The sequence below is a fragment of the Mustela putorius genome, unplaced genomic scaffold, assembly GCF_011764305.1.
Source record: "Mustela putorius furo isolate JIRA1106 unplaced genomic scaffold, ASM1176430v1.1 tig00001059_pilon_pilon_pilon, whole genome shotgun sequence".
Classification (NCBI taxonomy): Eukaryota; Metazoa; Chordata; class Mammalia; order Carnivora; family Mustelidae; genus Mustela; species Mustela putorius.
In genome coordinates, this window is record NW_025421553.1 from 3,071,338 (window position 1) to 3,091,579 (window position 20,242).

Here is a 20,242-nt window from a genome sequence, read left to right on the forward strand (position 1 = left end):
GTAGAGGAGTCTGGAAAAAAAAAGTTTATCACAGGTATCTCACTCATAATAGAATTTTTTTAAGAGACCTCCTAAGAATATACACAAATATTTTCATTCATTCAAACAGGAAAGATGTTAGGTGCTTAATCTCCACATTTAAAGTATTATAAAGAGACATTAAAGAAATCAACTCTGTTCATTAATAGAACAGATAACCTCATCTGCAGAATCTGAGTTTAAAATAAAGTATACTCACTTTTTAAAATCCCAAATTGTCTTTTCCAAGTACATTTGAAGGGAGCTGGAAATATTCTATATATATAGTATATATACTACATACATATGTAAAATACACTTTATTATTTGTATGTGATGAAGATAATGAAGCCCTCTTAGTGCCAACAAGTCAGAATTTAAAAAACTAAGTGAACTTAGGGATTTACAGCACTCATTAAGCAATCACCAACTGCTTCTTCCACTACATCGCCTTGTTTGGTAATGACCTCGGGAGAGAAGACTGAACTACATTTAAAAAAAAAAAAAAAAAAATCCATTGGTTTTTGAGTTATTTAAAAAAATTAAAACTTAGTATCACCTAGCTTGATCACTCACACTATTCACTAGCAAATATTCTTGGCAGGTTTCTGAGTTTCAAATCGACCTCAAAACCATGTTTTTAAATTATAAAAATAATGTAACATTCCACAGAGGAATGAATATGTAAATGTTAAGACAAATGTAGGTAAAATAATCTACATTTCAATACAGAAAAACTTTGAGGAAAAGGGAACTTAAAGAGCATATATACTAAGAAGAAAATGTGTAACATGCAACTCTGATAGCATTAGCTAATACAAAAATCAAAACTCTTCTACATGGCATTTGAGAGCCAGTCCTTGCTCACCTGCATAACCTCTTACTCTGTAAGTTCTTTATACCCAGCGATACCAAATTCTTGGAAATGTCCTAAACTATCACCCACATACTATATTTACTTCCTTTTCCTTGTACATCTAGCAAACTCCTGATTTGTCCTTCATGACTTACTAACACTACTCTCTTATGTAGACACACCAGGCTCCTCTGAACAAATTTACATACCCTCAGACTCCCACTCCTTTACAATTATATCGCTTTTACTATTATTGTCCACAAACTCCTCCAAATTAGTTCCCTGAGATAATGTACTCTATTCTTGTATATTTTTATTCCCATAGTCTAGTAAATTGTTTAACAATACTTTGAAAGTGATAGTTATAATATAATGTTTAAATGCTTACATAGGTTCCTATTCTGGTTAGATGAAACACACACAATCCACTCTGTCCCTCCAATAAAATGCAGCTATTAAAACCTTAACAAAATGCACAGAGCAGCTATTGGAGGACTACAAAAAGTAAATAGTAGTAGGAAGGCTGGGGAAGACAGTATTCCAAGTGAATTTACCATTTTTCCACCTTCCAGTATCGCCTGGGTGGACTGGGGTTTGGAGGTGAGCACCAGCACGAACAGAGACAGCCCTAGAAGCCTTCTAATTCTGCCTCAGGGATGGAGAGAGGAGTCTAAGTAGATCTCCTAACACTTGAAGATAGGAAAATTCTTCCTTTCTTTTCTCCTTTCTCCCATGCCCCAGCCCCCAAGCAATGCCATCGTGGTTAGAGGTGGCTCCAAGAGTGGCTTTAACAGAGACCCACAGAGGCTAAAACTCTAAGGAACAGGAAACTTCCTCTTGAATCCTAAGAACTGTGTGGTTCCAAGAGAGTAGGGCCAATCTCCACAGCTTTTATTCTTCTAACATCCAGATGCTCAGTCTCAGATATAAGCAGAAACACATGAAGTGTGAACACCAGAGTGGCTCTCTGGCTACAGAACCCAAAAGGACAGACCCAAAGAGCCAATATGTAGCAAGGAGAGAGCAAAAGAGAAGCAGCTCAGGAAAATGGTCCTGGGAAATTGTTTATGAACAAGGCTCAAGCCCAAACTACACAAGCTTGGATTAGACAACAAACAGCATACCACCAACTTTGTGAACTGAACTCTGACACAGACCACTGCTAAGTCTCAGAATAGCCACTGGAAGGTAAAACAGAACAAACAGCAATGCAAAAATCTAAACTTTTATCTGATTTTATCTTACTTAACACATCTCTAAAACAAACTCTGGTTTTTATTTTCTAAATTTGGGGCATTATTTCCATTATGGAATTAACTCTATCCCCACTCCCATTCTACAACCCCTTCTGATCTTTCTACCCACTCAACAAAATTCTATCAGTTTTGGTTAGGCTGTCAACTTCAGCACTACTAACATTCTGAAGCAGGCAAATCTACGCTGGAAGGAGCTTTCCTGTGCACTGGATGATGGTCAGCAGCAACCCTAGCCTCTACCCATTAGAATGTCAACAGCCCTCCCCACCCAAGGTGAAACAACCAAAAAGATCTCCTAATATTACCAAATGTTCCCTGAGGGGAGCAAAAATCACACCTACTGATAACCAGAGTTAGATCAGCACTTAGTCTTTCCATTACTATGACTGTAAAAGTAATTCACAACTAAGCCACATAGTAAGCTAGGCTTACTTTTCCTTTCCTGCACAATCCTTCGTTCTTACCATAATTAATGTCTTATCACTGCATTTGCTTTGTGTTCTCTATTACACCTGTCATTAATTCAATCTTCCAATAGTTTCCTAAATTTTTTTCCTCAGATGTTAATTCAAACACATAGTTTCATCTTGAAGAATATCTTTGAGAATTCTTATCTGTTCCAGTCTGAGCTGGTTGTCATCTATGACTGTCTACAACAATCATACACATCTGTCATCCTACGTTGTCCTTTCACTGGCATCCCATGGCTCCCTATGCCTCTATCTCATTAGATTTCCTGTTTCTTGTACCCTGTCTTTCTCCTCAATCTTCTTTCCTCTTTTCATTGAAGTATATTCTCCCAAATCTTCTGGTGAAAGATGCAAGGGAGATAAATACTGAGACACTCTGTATCTCAAAATACCTTTATCTTCATATTTGACAACTAGCCTAGTTACAGAATTATAGGTTGAAAATAATTTCCTTCATAGTTTTGAAGACAATGCTGTCTCTTGCCCGCCTCCAATTTTGATATTGACTGAAACCATTCAGATTCCTTTGTCTGGCATATTTTTTTTTTTTTGGCCTGGAAGATTCCAAGTTCTTCCTTCTGTCCCCAGTGTTCTGAAATTTTCCAGTTGTCTATTATTTATCTACCGCACTAGCCATTCAGTGGACCTTGCCTATTTAGAAACTCACATCCTTCAGTGCCATGGACTGATCCTCCTAATTCTTTACTCTCCTCTGGTATTTCCTACCTGATTCCTTCCCCCACCCCTCACCTTCTGAGAAACATTCTCTACTTTATTTTGCAAACCATCTATTAAGATTTTTGGTTTTGCACTCATATTTTTAATTTTCAAATGCTATTTTTAACTGTTTAAATTATGCTTTTATAGGCTATCCTGTTTTTCCATGATCACAAAACCCTACCTAAGGAGATCGCTATTTTTTTTAACGTTTACCTGCCTAAGTCGATTCTTCCCAATTGTCTTTTTTTTTTTCTTTTAGTTTTAAGCTCTAGTTTTCATCTTAAGAGACCTATTCAGATTTTCACATTTAAGTGACAGACCACAAAGCTATTTAGAAAGGTTGTCAAGGGCGCCTGGGTGGCTCAGTGGTTAAGCCGCTGCCTTCGGCTCAGGTCATGATCTCAAGGTCCTGGGATCGAGTCCCGCATCGGGCTCTCTGCTCAGCGGGGAGCCTGCTTCCTCCTCTCTCTCTCTCTGCCTGCCTCTCTGCCTACTTGTGATTTCTCTCTGTCAAATAAATAAATAAAATCTTAAAAAAAAAAAAAAAAAAAAAAAGAAAGGTTGTCAAACTATGAGGCACCATTTAAAGTGAGTGATCAGGCTGAGCCATTTAACTGAGGAACCACCAATGTCAGTATCTTTAGGTCTATCCTCATGTGTTAGATCACCTAAAGATTCTTCCAATCTTGGACCTGGAGGGTAAAGGCCGAGCTCTGTCATGTTCTACTAGCTGAGCAGGGGAAGAAGGCTGAGGATTTTCAGTACGTTTACAAGCTATATAAATTCACTTCTGCCATTTTTCAATATTCTCTTATTCTAGAGTAGATTAATACTATTATACTAGTCTCTCATTTGGGTCTATTAAGTCTGCTAAGTCACATACAACATTCCCTTTTAGTCACCAAATTTTGTTGCTCATCATTTCACCCATTATTCCTTTCCTTGTGACTTTATATATTTAAAATTTTTTAAAACTTTATTCTTTTATTGGAATCAATGTTTGCATACAACCTACATTATCTTTAACCAAAAAGTTTCATTTCAAGTTAAGTTTCTAGACACCAACCACAACCTAAAAGGTGGTAGGAAAGTACACAGGACAAAGAAATCCAATCTCATTCCCATCCCAATCCAGAAAAGCCCCAAGTGAAGAACGGTAAGCTGGAAATGGGAATAAGAAATAGGACTTTTAAAAAAGGAGAAACATGCCAGGACACCCCCTGTGCAAAGTACCGCAGGAATCCCTGGCCTATACCCACCTTTGCTCTAACCACGCTGCCAAGGAACCCACTGCAGAGAACACCCTGGGACACCCCGACACACACACTGTGCCCAGCCTCATCTCCAGGCATCTAGGCCAGGGCACCTTTGCATGGGCCATCCCAGACCAGCCAACCTTGTTACTGTTTCAATTTCACGAACCCTGCCAGGATACCTCTGTTCAGAGAACCTCAAACCACCCCACCCACTGCCTATTTCAGCTTCAGGGATCCTGCCAGAGTGCCTATGCATAAAGAACCCCAGACTCCCTCTGCTTCCAGTCACTTCAGTTTCAGCTGTCCTGACAGGGCACACTCTATACAAAGAGTTCTGGGACCACCCTGGCCCATGCCCAATTCAGCTGTAGACATCCCACCAGGCCAGTCCCAGCAGAGTGCCCCAGAACCCCAAGCCCACACCAGCCAAAGCCCCCGCCAGTAAAAGTCACTGGGCACACACAGTATACGAAGGGGACAACCATACACAAGACCATGCCCCTCAATTTTAAAAGAGCTGTTCTGCCCAATTCCTAGAAAACACACACAGGAACTCAAGCAAAATGAGGAGACAGGAATGTGCTCCAAACAGACAAAATCTCAGAGGAAGAGCTAAATGTAACAGAGATAACCAATCTACCTGACAAAGACTTTGAAGAAATAGTCGTGCTCACCAGACTGGAGAGAAGAGTGGAGGAACTCAGTAAAAACTTCAACAAAGAGATAGAAAATATGGGGGAAAAAATACAATTGAAGAGTAACTGAAATGAAAAGTACAGTACAGGGAATCAACAGTAGATTAGAAGATGCAAAAGCAACATTCTTGAAAACGTACTAATGGAAAGCACCCCAACTCAACAGTTTAAAAAAAAAAAAAAGAGGATAGGTCATGGGATCTCTCAGGTAACATCAAGTGAACAAAATTTGCATTATAGGAGTCCCAAAAGGAGGAGAGAGATGAACCTAAGGAGTTCCACACCATGACACATAACAACTAAAATGTCAAAGATTAAAAATAAAAGAATTTTAAAAGCATTAAGAGCAGAACACTTATGTACAAAGAAAACCCCAGAAGGCTATCAGTTAATTTTTCAGCAAAAACTTTGCAGGCCAGAAACAAGTGGCATGACATACTCAAAATGCTGAAAGGAAAAAAATACACAACAAAGAATAATCTCTCTGGCAAATTATCATTCAGAATTGAAGAAGAGATAAAGAGTTATTGACACAAAAATGAAAGGAGTTCATCACCACTAAACCAGCCTTAAAGAACATTAGAGGCTTAAGTGGAAAAGAAAAAGCCATAACTAGAAGAAAATTATGAAAGGAAAAAATTTCATGAGTAAAAGCAAACATACATAAGGGTAGCAGAGCAAGTACTTACAAAGCTAGTATGAAGGTTGAAAGACAAAAGTAGTCAAGTCAATTATAGATCTAAAAAATGAGGAATTCACAAAACAAAAAGACAAAATATGACAACATATATATATAACATGGAGTAGTAAAAATGAAATTCTTTCCGAATTTATTCAAACTTAGGTAACCATCTCCTTCTCTGATTTCATCTTGTTTTGTTTTTCCCTCCCTTCCCATATGATCATGTTTTGTTTCTTAAATTCCACATGTGAGTGAGATCATATGATAATTGTCTTTCTCTGATTTACTTATTTCACTTAGCATGATACCCTCTAGTTTATCCATGTCATTGCAAATGGCAAGATTTCATTTTTTGATGGCTGAATAGTATCCCATCAACAATTACTTTAAATGTAAATGGTCTAAACGCTCCAAATGAAGGACACAGACTGACAGAATAGACAAAAAACAAGTCCCAGCAATACACTGCTTACAAAAGGCTCACTTCAGACCTAAAGACACACTGAAAATAATGGAATCGAAAAAGATTTTCGGGGCGCCTGGGTGGCTCAGTGGGTTAAGCTGCTGCCTTCGGCTCAGGTCATGATCTCGGGGTCCTGGGATCGAGTCCCGCATCGGGCTCTCTGCTCAGTGGGGAGCCTGCTTCCTCCTCTCTCTCTCTCAGCCTGCCTCTCTGCCTACTTGTGATCTCTCTCTGTAAAATAAATAAATAAAATCTTTAAAAAAAAAAAAAAAGAAAAAAAAAGAAAAAGATTTTCTATGCAGATGGAAACGGGGGGGGGGGGGAGGACCAGAGAAGGAATTCTTACATTAGGTAAAACAGACCTCAAAACAAATACTGTATCAAGAGACAAAGGGGCATTACCTAATGATAAAAAATATCAATACAAAGATGATAGAATAATTGTAAATATCTATGTATCAGACATAGAGGGAGAAACCGACAGTAAAACAAAAGCAGGGAACCTGAACACCCCACTTATATCAACTGATAGATCATCTAGGCAAAAAAAAGTCAGTAAGGAAGTAGTGTCTTTGAATGACACTTCAGACTGAATGGACTTAATAGATATATACAAAACATTCCATCCTATCACAACAGAATAAACATGGAACGCTCCCAGGATGGATCACACATTAGGCTACAAAACAAGTCTCAACAAATTTAAGACTGAAATCATATCATGCATCTTTTCTGACCACAACAGTGTAAAACTGTATCTCAACTATAAGAAAAAAGGGCACCCTCATAACCTTCGTTAGAAGGGTTAGAAGGGCAACCTCTGTTAGAAGGGCATCAGACGTTGCTTAAATGTCTGATGTCAGCTTAGGTCATGATCTCAGGATCCTGGGATCCAGTCCTGTCAGCTCTCCCTCTCCCTCTACCCTTCCCCCCAGCTCCTGCCCGTACTTGCTCAAGCTCACTCTTTCAAATAAATAAAATATTTTTTAAAAGTTTAAAAATAAAAAGGAAAAAAAAGCTAGAATCAACACAAACACGTGGAGACTAAACAATATGCTACTAAACAACCAATGGGTCAGAGAAGAAATTAAAGAGGGAACTGAAAAATACATGGAGACCAATGACAATGAAAACACAATAGTCAAGTCTTTGGGATGTAGCAAACACAGTTGGTAAGAGGGAAATTTATAGCAATACAGCCTGCCTCATGAAACAAGAAGAATCTCAAACAATCTAACATTACACCTAAAGGAACTAAAAAAAGAACAAGCCCAAAATTAGCAGAATAAAGGAAATTAAAAAGATCAGAGCAGAAATAAATGATACTAAAAAAAAAAAGATCAATGAAACCAAGTATAAAGACAAACAAAATTGATAAACCTTTACACAGACTCAAAAAGAGAAAAGACCCAAATAAATAAAATCAGAAAAAAATGAGAAGAACTGACAGCACAGAAATACAAATGACTATTAAAAGGCTACTATAAAAAAGGTGTATGCCAACAAATTGGACAGTCTGGAAGAAAATGGATAAATTCCTAGAAATATACAATATTCCAAAACTGAATCAGGAAGAAATAGAAAAATCTAAGTAGACGGATTCCTAGTAACCACATTGAATCAGTAATCAAAAAACTTCCAGGGGTGCCTGGGTAGCTCAGTGGGTTAGACCTCGGCCTTTAGCTCAGGTCATGATCTCAGGGCCTAGGATCAAGCCCCCCTCCCATCGGGCTCTCTCTGCTCAGCAGGGGATTTGCCCCCCCTCCACCTTTGCCTGCCTCTCTGTCTACTTGTTCTTTTTCTGTCAAATAAACAAATGAATAAATAAATAAATCTTCCACCAAAAAAAGTCCAGGACCAGACTGATTCACAAGTCAATTCCACCAAACATTTAAGGAGTTAACACCTATTCTCCTCAAACCATTCCAAAAAATATAACAAGAAGAAAAGCTTCCAAATATACTCCACCAGGCCAACATTATCCTGATACCAAAACCACACAAAGACACTACCAAAAAAGAATTCCACCGTCCTGGGATGGAGTCCTATAACGTGCTCCTTGCTCAGCAGGGAGCCTGCCTCTCACTCTGCCTGAGGCTCCCCCTGCTTGTGTGGGCTCTTTCTGACAAATGCATAAATAAAACTGAAAGAAAGAAGGAAGGAAGGAAGGATGGATGGAAGGAATGAAAGAAAGGAAGGCCACCAAGCTATAATCATGAAAACAGTATGGGGTACTAACACAAAAATAGACACAGATCAACGGAACAGAGAACCCAGAAATAAACCCACGTTTATTTATATGGTCAATCTACAACAAATATATATGGGGAAAAGACAGTCTCTTCAATAAATGGTGCTAGAAAAACTGAAGATTTACAAGCAAAAGAATGAAACTGAACCACTTTGTAACACCACACACAAAAATAAACTCAACATAAAATCTAAATGTAACATGAAAGCTTAAAACTCCTAGAAAAAAACACAGGCACTAATTTTTTTAAAGATTTTATTTATTCATTAGATACCAAGAGATAGAGCACACACAAGCAGGAGATGCTACAGAAGAGGGAGGGAGAACCAGGCTCCTCCCTGCTCAGTGGGATCTCCTGGGATTCACCACCCAGCTGAAGGCAGAGGCTCAACGGACTGAGCCACCCAGGCACCTCAGCAGTAATTTCTTTGACATCAAACTTAGCAACATTTTACTGGGTTTGTCTCTTCAGGCAAGAAAACAGAAGCAAAAAATAAGCCACTGGGACTACACCAAAATAAAAAGCTTCTGCACAGCAAAAGAAACCATCAACAAACAAAACAACCTACTGAATGTAAGAAGATGTTTGCAAATGATATATCCAGTAAAGGGTTATTATCCAAAAGAACCTATGCAACATCAAAAAACAAATAATCTGATTAAAAATGGAAGAGGACCTGAATAGACATTTTTTTACAGATGGCAAAAAGACACATGAAAAGATGCTCAACATCACTCACCATCAGAGGAATGCAAATCAAACCGTAATGAAACATCATCTCATACCTGTCAGAATGGCCAAAATCAAAAGGACATGAAATAACAAGTGCTGGCAAGGATACAGAGAAAAAGAAAACTTCGTGCATTGTTGGTGGGAATTTAAATTGGTACAGCCACTGTGGAAAACAGTAGAAAGATTTCTCAAAAAATTAAAAACAGAAATACCGTATAATCCAGTAATTCCACAACTGGGTATTTAACCAAAGAAAACAAAAACACCAATTCAAGAAGATATACACACCCTATGTTTACTGCAGCATTATTTACGATAGTCAAGCTATAGAAACAACCCAAGGGTCCATCAACAGATGAATGGATAAAGATATATATCTGCATATATACATACACATATATAATGGAACATCACTCAGCTTTAAAAAAAGAATGATCTAGCCATTTGTGAAAACATGGAGGGACCTAGACAGTGAAACAAGTGAAGCTAAATGAAACAAGTCCGAAAAATACCATGACTTCATTTATGTCTGGAACCAAACAAAACAAATGAACACAGAGAAACAGACCCATAAATACAGAAAACAAAAAGATAGTTGCCAGAGGGAAAGAGATTAGGGGGATGGGCAAAATGGGTGAAAGGAAGTGGAAGATACATACTTCCAGTTTGGAATGAGTAAATCACAGAAATGAGAGGTATGGTACAGGAAATATAGTCAACGGTATATTAATAGCATTTGTATGGTGACAGATGGTAGCTACACTTGTGGTAAGCACAGCATCACAGAGTACTCAAATCACTTCTGTTGTACACCTGAAACTAACGTTAACATTTTGTCACCTGTACTTCAATTCTTAAAAAGGGAGAGGAAAGGGCAAGGTCTACTTATGTAACAGAAAACGGTCTATGTGAAAGAGTGTCCTCTTTCACTCCTTTGAATCAGGACTTTCTCCTCCAAGAGTGGAGGAAGGGGAACAACATTTGAGGCTCTCTTCTAACTTTAGCTGATCGGTTTGGGTGTTGGCATCACCCAAAGCAAAACTGGTTTTCAAGGATTCCCAATGTAAGAGCTAACATCCTATCTACTCACAAAAAAGAGAAGCCTTTCAATAAACAAGCCCCTTATACCCTCATCTTAAATATGGAACAGCAACAAAAAAATCATCCAACATAAAGGAAAATCTGGGGCATGATGAAGAAAAAAATTACATTGAAAGAACTGGCCCTGAAGAAAACTGTTGAGGTTGTTTCCTAGAACCCTGGTACTCAAAAAAGTCTGAACCCTGAACCACCTGGGAACATTAAGTGGGGGAAGAGAAACAGGCATTTTAGTCGTATAAGGACTCAGAAGTTTACTTTCTTTTTTTTTTTTTTTTTTAAGATTTTATTTATTTATTTGTCATAGAGAGAGAAGCGAGAGCAAGCACAGGCAGACAGAGTGGCAGGCAGAGGCAGAGGGAGAAGCAGGCTCCCCGCCAAGCAAGGAGCCCGATATGGGACTTGATCCCAGGACGCTGGGATCATGACCCGAGCCGAAGGCAGCCGCTTAACCAACTGAGCCACCCAGGCGTCCCAGAAGTTTACTTTCTAATGACCCTCTCAAAGAAATTTCTTTAGGATGTACACCAGGAAAACAAGAATGAAAACAAAGAAAGCATGAAACATGAGATTTAAAGAGATAATAGACCCAACCAGGGAGAGCCATGAAAGAGAATTCTAGTAGGCCAGATGTTTGGCAAGACTAGGGAACAACCAGTCCAGATTGGGCGACAAGAAGGCACTCTCCAGGGAAAAAAGAATTCCGTAGCATAGATAGTATTAAGACTGAGGACAAAATAAAGGAACAGACAGACAGGGCTGGAGAGGAGGAAGCTATTTTGAATGTGTTGGGCTTAAAGAGAGATAAATGCACAGGAGAATCATAATCCAAACATAAAGGGAAAAGTCAAAACTAGAACAATACAATCAAAAAGAGGAAAAAAAAAAAAAAGACTTCAAGAATTAGCCAGAAAGAAGGGCCCCTGCCTGGCTCAGTTGCTACAGTGTCCAACTCCTGATCTGGGTGTTTTAAGTTCAAACCCTGTGATGGGTATAGAGATCACTTAAAAATAAAATGTTTGGGCGCCTGGGTGGCTCAGTGGGTTAAGCCGCTGCCTTCGGCTCAGGTCATGATCTCAGGGTCCTGGGATCGAGTCCGGCATCGGGCTCTCTGCTCAGCAGGGAGCCTGCTTCCTTCTCTCTCTCTCTCTGCCTGCCTCTCAGTGTACTTGTGATTTCTCTCTGTCAAATAAATAAATAAAATCTTTAAAAAAATAAAAAAAATAAAAAAAAAAAATAAAATGTTTAAAAAAAAAGAAAGAAAGAATAGCCAGAGAGAATGAAGGAACAATGAAGAACACTTAAGCTTCTTTTTCTAAAAGAAAAAAAAAAGCTATAAAAGGCAGCATCATTTTGACCAATTAGGAGACTATAAGAAAGAAGAATTCATTTTGGCATTCTCTTCCAAGATCCTTACAAAAGGAATCCTAACTATGGCTAGAGGGAAAAGAAACAAAATCCTAACCATTGTAAACTTGCATGTACTGTCAAAAAATTTGTACAAAGTTATACTGTATAAAAATGCTATTATTTCTTGCTCAAGCTTTCGCAGTCAACCAACAGTAAAAAGTGTAACAGCCCTCATTAAGGTTAAAAAATGGAATGTAATTATCATCAATATTTAAGAAACTGAGGGAATGTGTAAGAAGGAAATGGAAGAAAAGATGGGGAACTGACTGTCTCACCTTATCAAATACAGACTCAAAATACTGTTCATAAAGCAGAAAGGTAACTGATATAACAATTTAAAATAGTGATACAACTATTGGAAGCAGGACAAAGGCATCAGTAGGCTTTTGATAAACTAAACCCTCACCTAATATCAACCTAGGTTAACTAAATTCTCAATCTAACATCTGAAGTTGATAAAACAAGAAGCTAGTCCAAGCATATGTTAAAATACTAAATTATCTACCGGAAGAATTCAACACAAACCAGATAAAAGTCTGGAAAGCAGAACTGAGATAAAAAGGGGTAGGACAGGAGACTGTTGCTTTTCTAACTTCACCCATACTCTTCGAGTTTTTTTGTTTTTTTAACCTTACACATGAATACATCTTTTTAAAACTAAAAGCTGACTTCTTGGGGAGCCTGGGTGGCCAGCCTGGTTAAGCATCTGCCTTTGGCTCAAGTCAGGATTTCAGGGTCCTGGCCTGGAGCCCTGCATCCGCACTGGGCTTGGGCTCCCTGCTCAGCAGGAACCTCTTCCACTGCCTGCCAATCCCCCTGCTTCTGCAAGCTCACGCTTATTTATCTGTCAAATAAATAAATAAAATCTTTAAAAAAAGAAAAACTGACTTCTTTAAAACATTTTATAAGAAAAAGGAGAGCTCCTGGGTGGCTCACTCTGCTAAGTGACAACGGACTCTTTTTTAAAGATTTTATTAATTTATTTGACAGAGGAAGAGAGTGAGAGAGCACAAGCAGTGGGGGAGAAATAAAGGGAGAGGGGGAAAAGCAGGCTCAGCAGGGAGCCAGACTGGGGCCTCCATCCCAAGACCCTGGGATCATGACCCAAGCTAAAGGCAGATGCTTAACCATCTGAGCCACCCAGGCAAGAGACCCTTGATTTCAACTCAGGTCACGATCTCAACATCGTTAGATGAACCCCTGCCATCAGGCTGGTTGTGGAGATTGCTTAAAATTCTCTGGCACCTGGGTGCCTCAGTTGGTTAAGCCTCTTTCGGCTGGGGTCATGATTTTAGGGTCCTGGGATGAAACCCATCATCAGGCTCCCTACTCACCCGAAGGCCTGCTTCTCCCTCTCCCTCTGCTGCTCTCCCTGTTAAATATGTAAATAAAATATTAAAAAAAAAAAAAAAAAGATTCTATCTCCCTCTCCCTCACCCATGCCCCTCAGCGCTGTAAGCATGCACTCGCTCTCAAAAAAAAAAAAGAAAGAAATTTTAATAAATGAAAATTACACTTTGATGCTTTCATTCTATAAGTGTTTTTTATCTGTTTTAAAGATTTAAAAGTGTGTGCAGGTGATGAAGTCCCAGGACCTAAGTCAGGTTCGGTGGGGTGAGGTTCGGAGCTGACGACTAACGAAAGAATTCTTAAGACATCTTTGGTGCAAAATGGTGGTTTATTAAAGCACGGGTACAGGACCCGTGGGCAGGAAGAGCTGCTGCCCCGGGTTGTGAGGAGTGGCTGGTTATATACACAGGAGTTGGGTAGGTGAGACAAAGGGGTGTTCAGAAGGGCTATTGGGGCAAAGAATACTATCAGGATATTGAGGGTCTGGTTACTATCAAGTAAAAACAATTGGGAGTCTCCAGGTGGAATGTTACATTCCAGCTATCAAGCATCCTTGTTAATGAGATTTAGGTTTAGAAGAAATTTAACTTTATTTACTTTTCCTTCTACCTCCGCCTCCTTCTTTTTTTATGGAGGGGAGGGGGACATTAGGGCTTGAGGAACTGAGTTCTGTGTCTTTGGAAATTGGGCTATTGATAAGGTACTTCTTTGTTGTAATCTCAAGGACATTTGCAAACCAAGGGAGACTCCTGTCTGGCAGGATTGTGATCTCAGCAAGTTAACTATTTATCATTTTATGGCAGTCAGGGGTGCCTGAGGAATGCTACACATATGGAGGGGAGCGGATGAGGGGGGGGGGGTGGTGCAAGGCGCCAGCTTTTGCTCTGTCCTCAGCCAGCCTCCTGCTCCCTCATCACAGGGATGCCTGGCTGACTAAGCTGGAGGAGCACTCAACTAAATCTCGGGGTCATGAGTTCAAGCCCCACATCGAGTGTAAGATTACTTAAAAAAAAAAAAAAAAAAAAAAAGAAGTGTATAAACATAGTATATATGAAATAAAATACTTTTCTCCATAATTTGTTATAGGAAAAATTTCTCCACCTCACAAAATGTCATCTTTTCAATTTTCCTATAGATGGAACATTAATAGAACTACAATTAGTACATTAATGATGGAAAACTGAACACTAAAATGGCAACCTGAAGATGAGCAAGAATTATTTGATTAGCTTACACAATCACCAAAATAGCAGCAACATTAGTTGCCAGAACATACCAGGAGAGTGGCTTCACCATTTAATTCTTAAAGGGGTTTTTGAAAAACTCCAAGCATTTCTTTAAAAGTGAAACAAGCTGTAGTTTTCAATTTTTACTTTAAAAATGTGTTTTTCAAGTATTTAATAATCTAATTTAAATGGTACTGAAAAATTCTTTGACTTTTAATGTCAAAGTCATGGTGCAACAGAGGCAAGTATCACCATAAAATGGGGCAGACTGACTTTTTACATACAAGTTTACTAGAATGTTCACTAGAACATTTCAGACGACCGTCTTTCCTTCCTTTCTAATTTCATTGTACCCAGAAATAACTAGTGTTTTTCAGTTTGGTGTGTATACTCTCAGACATTCCTTGTGCATACACACACACACACACACACACATATACACAAAACACTTAAAAACTGGTTTTAACAAAAGGCATCAAATGACTATGTATTATGTTCAATAGTATACTATATACATCATTTCAAGACACAAATATTTTCTTTCCATTTACTGTTTGCTAATTGCCTTAGGAAGGCCCAATGGCTGCACAGTGTCCCAGTAAATGAAATATTGCATATGAAACCATCTGCAAAATAACATTCCATGTCTTAGGTTATAAGCAGGCTATAAAGTCACTTCTTGAGAATGCAAGTCTTCTCCTCTAATTTTTCACATGAAAATCATTCTCAATTTTACATTTCTCCAAATGTATTACTATCTGATCAATGACTGAAGTAGACAGGATTAGCTGGAATATGTAATTTATCAGAAATCGAGAACACAAAACAAAAAACTTCTTACATATACTAATAATAAACAATAGAATCAGGGAATACATAAAAACAAGAGTCAAAACCAAACACATAAATCGAGAGGTACTTAAAAGAGCAGAAAAATTAAACCTTTTCCATGTAAGCTTTATTTGTATACAAATTAAACACAAATTCCTAGTAAATTTATTTCTAAAAAAACCCCCACAATTATAACAGCCTGAATTATTTACATTAAAATTCTTTAAATTAACCATCAAAAATATTATAAATATGAACTTTAAAATAGAAGGATTTTTAAAACTTGAAGTTTTAAGAAATAGTTAATTGGTTTATTAGTCAAGTAGACAGCCCTAATTTTTAAACATATAATCCTTATTTATGTAGCCAAAACACAGTAATTCCAAAAATGTTACTCTCAGCACCCCTGGGGCAAATAATACATTATATGTTAATTTTTAAGAAATGTTACTCTTGTTTCTTAAAGGAAAAAAAAAAATGCTACCCTATTCCAAAAGACTTATATAAAATCGCTTAAATAAAACCAAGAACCTGAAACACTAAACATGTTTAACATATTGTTTACAAAACACAACAATTTTGTGAGTAAACGGGCTCCACATTAAATCAATCACCTTCATCCACATAACAACTTCTTTCAATCCTCCTTCATAAAATACTAGTAGGAAGATTAATTTTAGGATTTATTTCTTTGACAGAGAGAAAATGAGGCTCCCTGTAATCCTCTGTAAGTCAAAATAAACCCATACTAGTAGGAAGATTATTTTAGATGCCTGTAAAAAGTGTGAGATTACCCATCTTTTTATTAACCTATATCCCTACTAATCTATACATAATTACTGCCCACCTTTTAAAAAACACATACTCATCTTTACTTTTTTTTTTCTCTAACTATAAAATACACATCTTTTTTAAAAAGTCTTGAAAATATCAGTAAAAAAATAAAAATCGTCATCTCACTTCTTGTATATGTTCATCCAGTCATTCATCCACACAGATAAATATACACTAAATCTCTTTTCTTATGAAATTGGGATCATAGAAAATAAGTGCATTTTCTGTTTGTTTGAATCAATCATATTTCAAAAATTATAATCACAGCATCACCAAAGAAGTACAGCAACATTAATTCTTTTTAGTTCCAAAATCAGTCTTTTTCGTTATCTACTCGTACTTTTTGCGAGGTTTAAAATGTTAGACTTGACTTTCTGTAACGTCTACCTGGCGCAGGAGAAAAAGCACAGACACTGTAGGAGAAAGGGCTTAGGTTTCAAATCTTGATTTTCTGAATTACAAGAAATGTGACCTTGTGTAAATTACAAACCGACCCTATCAGATGAAAATGAAAATAACTGCACCAAATAGGAGCTGTTTCAAGGATTAAATAATATGATATATGTGCAGGGAGCACCCAATACCTAGCACACAACAGTTAAATACCTCCACAAGTATTAGTTCTTTCCTTCCCATTAAAAAAATAAAAATAAAAAAGGCGTGAAGGCGACACCACTATTAAAAGTCAGACTTCTAAACATAAACACAGTAATTAATTGTACTTGAAAGGTGTTATTTTATCAGAGCCTTTTACTCATTTGTAATTTATTTCACAATCCAACTAGCCGGCCACAACACAGGGTATTACTGCACCAAAATTTTTATTTCGGAACAAGAAAATATTTCCCTTAAGTTCGGCTATCTGAAATCATCGCTAACAAGAGGGCAGAAAGCAAAAAACTTCTCTTCTAAAAGTATACCATGAGTTAAAGCCCTGCGGTTGAGAATTTCCTGTAAGGAAAATTAAACAATGGGGGGGGGGGAGAGCAACTCTCTATCCCCCACCCCCCTCCAATGACAAGTTTGGGAATATACAAGACAGTAATTCCTTATAGCAATTGAGAAAATGCCACGGACGCGGGAGAACGCACCGGCGAAAGGTTAAGTTTGAAAACGCTTCCCTGCTTAGATCCGGGGGCGTGGGACTACTAAGACTCAAAACCCTGGGATCGGGGACAGAACTGAGGCCTGAGACCGAGGGAGGAGGGGGGAAACGGTCTATAAAAGTCAGAGGCAGAAAAAAAAAAAAAAAAAAACAATGGGAGGGGGAGGGGGCAGCCGGAAAAAAAAAAAAAAAACCGCTCCAGACCCTGGCTTTGGCGCAGCGGCATCACTTGAAGGAAAACAAGAGTTGGGGAACTAAGAAAATGAGGAAATTCCGGGGCCCCGCGAAGAAGGACGGAGAAGCCGCGAGAAACCCGGAGGCTGCGGCGGAGAGAGAGGGGTAGTATCGTCCGAGAGAGAAGGGTCGAGCGGGGAAAGCGAGCAGCAGCGGGACCGGAAAGGGAGGATAAGGATGGGGGCGGGGGGGAGACGCGGAGGCCTCCGTGGTCGGCCACTGTGAGAGAAAACGAGGAGGGGACGAAGGGGGCAGGGGCAGCGCCGCGGTACCTGCAGAGATCGTCCAGGACGCTGCCGGGAATCTCCACCCGTTTGGTCTCCATGATGAGGACCCACAGCAGGAGCAGTGCATCCCGGCTCCGCGCGGCCGGGGACCAAGGGTACGGCACGGAGACTCCGGCTCGCCGGATAGGGGCAGCGGCGGCTCCAGCGGCGGCTCCAGCGAAGACCAGAGGGGGAAGGGGCGGGACCCACTCACTTCCGTCCCGCTCCCTCAGCCCCGGACCCCGAGGCTGGGCCAGAGCGCGGGGAGGAGCCCCGGTAGTCACGCCCCTACTCTGCTTGAAAGGTCCAATAGGAAGCTGGAGAATCGGGAGGCCGAGCACGCTAAGCCAATGAAATGTTTGTTTATTGGTCTGTCATCTCCAATCCGTCTTCAAGCGGCTCAGTTGCTCCTCAGAAAACCAACTTCCCGCCGCCTTTGATTGAACCCTAGTGTGTGTGGTCACGCGCATGCGCGCCACGCCTCCTTTGCACTACTAGGAAGTCCAGAGGACTCAGATTTTCCTAGTAGACCCGGAGACCAAGCTTGGAGGGTTTGGCGTGGTCTGAGCGTCTTCTCGGTAAGCGCGGAGGCGCTCGTACTTCTGCAGGGCAGATCCCCAGAGGCGGTCCTGCGCAAGCGTGCATTTACAGTTCCTGTCACCAAGTATCCTGCACAAACATTCATTGTCGACCCCATCCCCTCCACGCCAAAGGCTGTACCTTCTTTAACTACAAACACCTGCAGGGAGCTGCCTTTTTGCTTGCGACTTAACCTCTGCCTTTCCTCAGGCGACCCAGACAAAACTTGATCCCAATATCTGACACCTAGTGAGAAAACACTGATTGAACCCGAACTCAGGAATTTGCATTCTACCTCCTGCACACACCACTCCAACCTACTGGTCCTAGCTGATTCCTCATCTTAATGGAGCCCACTCCATTTAGGATCTTGCAGAAAAATCTAGATCCATCCGTTCTTTAACCGCCTTTTACAGCAGGTCCACAGGAACCTCCCCCCACACCCTCTCAGCCACAACTTCAGTTCATTATACCATTTAATCTCTCATCTTTTTCTTAATTTCTGTCCAAATGTCCTTTGTCTTTACATTAGGTGCTCATTATATTTTCTCCTCACTACAAGAACTGCCTAAGCAGGACCTCTACTTCCATTCTTGGCTTGTACAACTGCCCAAGTTTTATTTTCTTTTGTTCAGATATGAATAGGTTGCAGTCTTTTATCTTTTGATAGCTCCCCTATATCAGCTTCTGATGTATACTCAAGCCCAAACGTGATGTAAGAGCCCTTTTACCATCTATTTTACTCTCCTGTTTTCCATCTTTGTTTTGGGGTTTTTTTTTTTTTTTTTTAGATTTTTTAAAAAAATTATTTGACAGAGAGAGAGAAATCACAGGTAGACAGAAGTAGGCAGAGAGGGAGAAGCAGGCTCTCTGAGGAGAAGAGAGCCTGATGTGGGGCTCGATTCTAGGACCCTGGGATCATGACCTGAGCCAAAGGCAGAGGCTTAACCCAATGAGCCACCCAGGCGTCCCTCCATCTGGGTTTTTTTGTTGTTGTTGTTCTGTTTTTGCACTTTATTGGAGAACACAAATATTTCTTCCAGCCATCTATACTGTTTTTACTCTTCTGGAGCTTTCTTTCATCTTTCAAATGTCTCTTCGTTACGGTGTCATAGCCTTGCTTCATAGATTTCTTATCCCTATGAAGATATTAACAAAACATTTTTAGGGGCACCTGGATGACCCAGTTGGCTAAGTAACTGACTCTTGATTTCGGCTTAGGTCATGATCTCAGGGTTGTGAAGTCGAGCCCTGCATGGGGCTCTGAGCTGGATATGGAGCCTGCTTAAGATTCTCTCTCTCTCCCTCTCTAAAAAAAAACCCCAAAAAACCAAAAAACGAAACAAAAGGAAATCCACAAACACAATACATCTTCTTCCTGAATAGTCTCTTCTTCCTCTCAGCTGTGTTTTGCTATTAATTAGGTCTCCATCTAACATATTGGAAGTTTTCTGGTAGTCTTCAAGTATTCACTCACACTTAAGAGAACATCACTAGGGGCACCTGGGTGGTTCAGTCAGTAAGCATCTGCCTTCCACTTAGACCATGATCTCAGGGTCCTGGAGTCAAGCCCTACATCTGGCTCCCTGCTCAGTGGGGAGCCTGCCTCTCCCTCTCCTTCTGCCCCCCCCCCACTCATGTGTTCTCTCTCTCTCTCTCTCAAATAAATAATAAAAATAAAATCTTTTTTTAAGAGTACATAATTTAAAAACTGGAGTTAAGGCTATAAAAGCTGATTAGAAGCTTCCAGCATGAAGGTGGAACTTGTTTCTTGAGGGCTTCTCTGTAGGGCGACCTGGCTGGGCTGTTAGTCGGGAACACATGACATCAGTATCTGTCGGTCATTCTTTCCAGCTGGTCAAATTCGCTAAAGAGAAAATCCTTCCAGACCAAACTGGAAATGTTCTGG

General features: G+C 39.7%; 1 protein-coding gene across 1 annotated transcript in view; it reads right to left on the reverse strand.

Moving 5' to 3' along the window:
• Nucleotides 1-18,096, reverse strand: part of DCP2 (decapping mRNA 2) — a 55,384-nt gene extending 37,288 nt beyond the window's left edge. The window contains exon 1 of the mRNA XM_004761329.3: nucleotides 17,761-18,096. Coding sequence (XP_004761386.1) covers nucleotides 17,761-17,813 — 53 coding nt within the window. The 5' untranslated portion in view covers nucleotides 17,814-18,096. The remainder of the gene's footprint in view (nucleotides 1-17,760) is intronic.
• Nucleotides 18,097-20,242: the final 2,146 nt, after the last annotated feature.